Raw genomic sequence first — 4,235 nt, 5'->3', positions numbered from 1 at the left:
TCTTTCTCTCTTTCTCTTTCTCTTTCTCTCTCTCTCTCTATCCCCCTCTCTCTCTCTCTGTCTCTCTCTCTCTGTCTCTCTCTCTCTCTGGGACCATCTGCAGGGGCTGAGTGAAGACGTCAGTATTAGCAAGTTCTTCGACGATCCTATGTTGTTGGAGTTGGCCAAACAGGATGTGGTGCTTAATTACCCCATGTGAGACCGACGGACACGCCCCTCCAACCTGCCTCTGTCTCTGTCACACACCCCCCCCCCCCCCCCCCCCCCCCTCTTCACCTGCAACCCGTGGACCTGGTTTTGTGTTGTGTTGGGGTTTTTTTATATATATATATGCCTTTTGAAATCTTTTGTAGAATAAGACAGTTGGGCAAAAAAAAATCTTGGCTCTTAAATGGAATCTCATGTTGTTAAATTGTTTTAACTGAATAAAATAATTTTGCCTCCAAGAATTTGTGTGTGTGTGTGTATCTAAGCGAAATCGTTTATAACTTTCTTACAGTGAGTTTAATACATGCAAAACGTGAGTAAATTTGCTTGAACTGTATGAGGTTTGCTGAAGAGTTTATAGCATTACCTCATGCACACACACACACACACACACACACACACACACACACACACTCATTCATGAAACCTCTTTACGTTCATTTATACATATAAGTGTTTTCCAGTAGAGGGTGAGAACATGGTGATAATGAATGATAGTATGAAAGTCTGTCCACAGAAGACAGGTGGACAGAAGACAGGTGAACAGAAGACAGGTGAACAGAAGACAGGTGAACAGAAGACAGGTGGACAGAAGACTGGGAGACAGAAGACTGGGAGACAGAAGACTGGTGGACAGAAGACAGGTGAACAGAAGACAGGTGGACAGAAGACTGGTGGACAGAAGACTGGGAGACAGAAGACAGGTGAACAGAAGACTGGTGGACAGAAGACAGGTGAACAGAAGACAGGTGGACAGAAGACTGGTGGACAGCAGACTGGTGGACAGCAGACTGGTGGACAGAAGACAGGTGGACAGAAGACTGGGAGACAGAAGACTGGGAGACAGAGGACTGGGAGACAGAAGACAGGTGGACAGGAGACTGGTGGACAGCAGACTGGTGGACAGAAGACTGGGAGACAGGGGAGAGACTCACAGTCCAGACGTTGTGTGGAGACAATCAGCTCATTAACCCACAGTTCAGTTCTGAGAAACAGATCGTAAAACATCCTGCCTGTGGGACAGATTTGACTCTCAGTTCAACAGAGGAGGCCAAAGTGAAACCAACACCATAGCAGGATGCTCAGGCCTCATCAGATGTGTGTGTGTGTGTGTGTGTGTGTGTGTGTGTAATGGCTTTGGACTCTAATCCCTCAGGTCTGTAAGTCCTGCTCAATTTGTTTTTACTGTCATTTACATGTCTCTGATTGGCTGAGGAATGTACACACCTGCTTGACAGGTAGAGTTCACCCTGTGGTGATGAAGTGAGGTCAGAATGACAGGACCCCAACTCTCTCAACACCACACTGGACCCCAACTCTCTCAACACCAGGCTGGACCCCAACTCTCCAACACTAGGCTGAAGGACTGAGAGAACAGACAAGAGTTTGACTTGCAGGGGAATGTCAACTGTATTTTTCAGCTTTCTGTGTGTGTGTGTGTGTGTGTGTGTTTGAAGGAGTGACATGCAGTATGCTTTTTATTGTGTGTGTGTGTTTAAGGGAGTGACATGTTGGTGTGTGTATGTATGCATGTGTGTGTTTGAGGGAGTGATGTGCAGTTTGCTCTGTGTGTGTGTGTGTGTGTGTGTGTGTGTGTGTGAGAGAGAGAGAGAGAGTAAGAGTGATGTGCAGTTTGCTGTGTGTGTGTTTGAGGAAGTGACATGTGGATGCATTCTGTGTGTGTGTGTGTCTGTGGTATAGGTGAATTGGCAGGGCTTGGGTTTAAGCGATGACTGACAGACGACAGTGTAATATCTATTCATAAATGGCATAGCTGCTTCTGATAAAATACAAAAACATGAAAAACAGCAGCAACACCACTTTTTTTTTAAGTTTGGTAAATATTAAAAAGTGGGTGATGCCTTTTGACCTTGAAACCGGACACATGAAGGTCATGTCTTACCTTCTGGCATTCCAGGAAAAGTCACTGGATTACACAATAAAATTGTAAAAATGAAAAATACTTTAAAAAGAATAATTAAATTATTGAATTAAATTATTGAATTATGAAACCTATCAATGTTAAATTAATTTAAACGATACCGTTGTTTTAAGTTTGGTTTGAGTAACGTATGATGGTGATGGAGGGATCAGGACAGACAGACAGATGAAGTGATAAGGTGACGGAGCGATGCGATGACCTAGAGAAGCTCAAAGCCAAGTGAGTGAGAGAGAGAGAGAGAGAGAGAGAGAGAGAGAGAGAGATGCTGATAGTCTGTCTGTTACAGAGGTCCTGGAACACTGGTGTGTCTGTCTATATTTAGCACTGATGCCCAGATTGTAGCAAACGCTCCAAGGCGCTGTGTATGTGTGTGTGTGTGAGTGTGTGTGAGTGTGTGTGTGTGTGTGTGCGTGCATGCGCACGTTTCACATCCACTGCCATCAGAGCACATGCCCAGGGCACAGCACAGTCACACTCTATGAAAGCACACACACACACACACACACACATACATACATACACACACACATGGCCATATTTGCAAATCCACAGTGATCCAATGCACAGACTTCCTTGCAATCTGCATTACCACCGCAATATAAAACTGTCAGGCTGCATTTACAAACACAGTCATGCAATTAATGTTGACCAACAGTTTCAAAACCAACAAAAACATATATGTATAGTCATCACACTGTTAACAGATACCCACACAAACACACACACACAGATGAGCCAGAATTCACAGTTACTGTACAAAGTCATAATCATCTTGCCATCATAACACACACACACAAACACAGCGTGCCACTAAAATTATAACCGCCTGATTTTTTATAATGAAGCACGCATTGCAGCTGGACTGGTCCCAGTACACACTTACAGCGTGCTGTCACAGTCCACTTTTTGGTTACTATGGCGACGCACTCTACCCAACTCTTCCCAAATTTTTTCAGCAGTGACTTTCGTGCTCTCTTGCTCCCAGACCCGTTCGCTGTGCCCCTAAAACAGCAACACACGCACGCGCGCGCGCGCGCATTTTCAGTGTGCGAGGGTATGACCGTGACGTCTCCACCGCAGGGCTCTTGTTGGGAAAGGAACATGAGTCAGAAAGCTGAACTGATTCATTATTGCGTTCCCAGAAGGACACTAAACCGATTTGGTTAAATATTTCCGAAAAGCTTTCGCTTTTAAAGCTAGCTAAGTGATCCCAGTTCATTAGGCTCCCCCAACCATCCAGCTGACAGTGTCTCAACATCTCAGGCTTTGGTGAAAATGTCTAATAAGAGTTTGGAGGAACAGACGACAAGGTGACCTTTCAGATTCTGTCAATCAGTCAATTTCAAAAGTCAAACCACGTACAGAAGTCAAACCACAACAAGATCAGGGCGGTAGAGCAGGAAACCTCACTCACATGTCGCTGGGGGGGGGGGGGGGGGGGTAAACTGTAAATCTTGCACACAAATAATTTACACAATCGATTTTTTAAAATATCACACACACACACACTCCGCGTTTGGCTTTTTTCTTTTCTTCCTCTCGCTTTTCACTGCCTCTTAAAAACGATACGTTTGAATGAATGAGTGGTGATGGAGACCGCAGGGGTAACTGGCTGATATGGAGATTATCGTGATGATGAGAGAGCAGAGTAGGAGAGAAGGTTTGGGAACCGCGTGCGTCACCTCTGGCTACTTCATATCAGCCAAGTCAAATCACAGACGGAAAAGAACCTCCAAATCTGGCTACATTAAGTTCAGAACCGCAGGCGGCGAATTTTCCGCAAGTGATTTCCAGGCGCGAAACCTTCCCTTGCCTTTAGCAGTAAACTGCGAGGACAGTCTGAGTGCGCGTGCTATCCTGGCAACGACACTTGGCTCACGCCGCACGACCGAACTGTGATGTCTGTCTTGATCTGACGGAGAGAGAGAGAGAGAGAGAGAGAGAGAGAGAGAGAGAGAGAGAGAGAGAGAGAGAGGGGCCGCTGGACAGAATGGGACCTCGTTTCTGATGTCGCTCCTTTTCAAAGTCTCACTGTGATGTCAGCGAGCGCACCGGTACCAGTCTGCCAGTCTAAATGTCTCCCTCG

The 4,235-nt window shown here is 45.7% G+C and overlaps 1 protein-coding gene across 1 annotated transcript in view; it reads left to right on the top strand.

The window, feature by feature from the left end:
* eftud2 (elongation factor Tu GTP binding domain containing 2) overlaps positions 1-243 on the top strand; it is a 22,517-nt gene extending 22,274 nt beyond the window's left edge. The window contains exon 28 of the mRNA XM_030793389.1: positions 104-243. Within this exon, the coding sequence (XP_030649249.1) occupies positions 104-199 (96 nt within the window). The 3' untranslated portion in view covers positions 200-243. The remainder of the gene's footprint in view (positions 1-103) is intronic.
* Positions 244-4,235: the final 3,992 nt, after the last annotated feature.

Source organism: Chanos chanos, chromosome 16 (genome assembly GCF_902362185.1).
Source record: "Chanos chanos chromosome 16, fChaCha1.1, whole genome shotgun sequence".
Taxonomy (NCBI): domain Eukaryota; kingdom Metazoa; phylum Chordata; class Actinopteri; order Gonorynchiformes; family Chanidae; genus Chanos; species Chanos chanos.
Note: the sequence above shows the minus strand (reverse complement) of the source record. Positions and strands in the feature narration are given on the sequence as shown.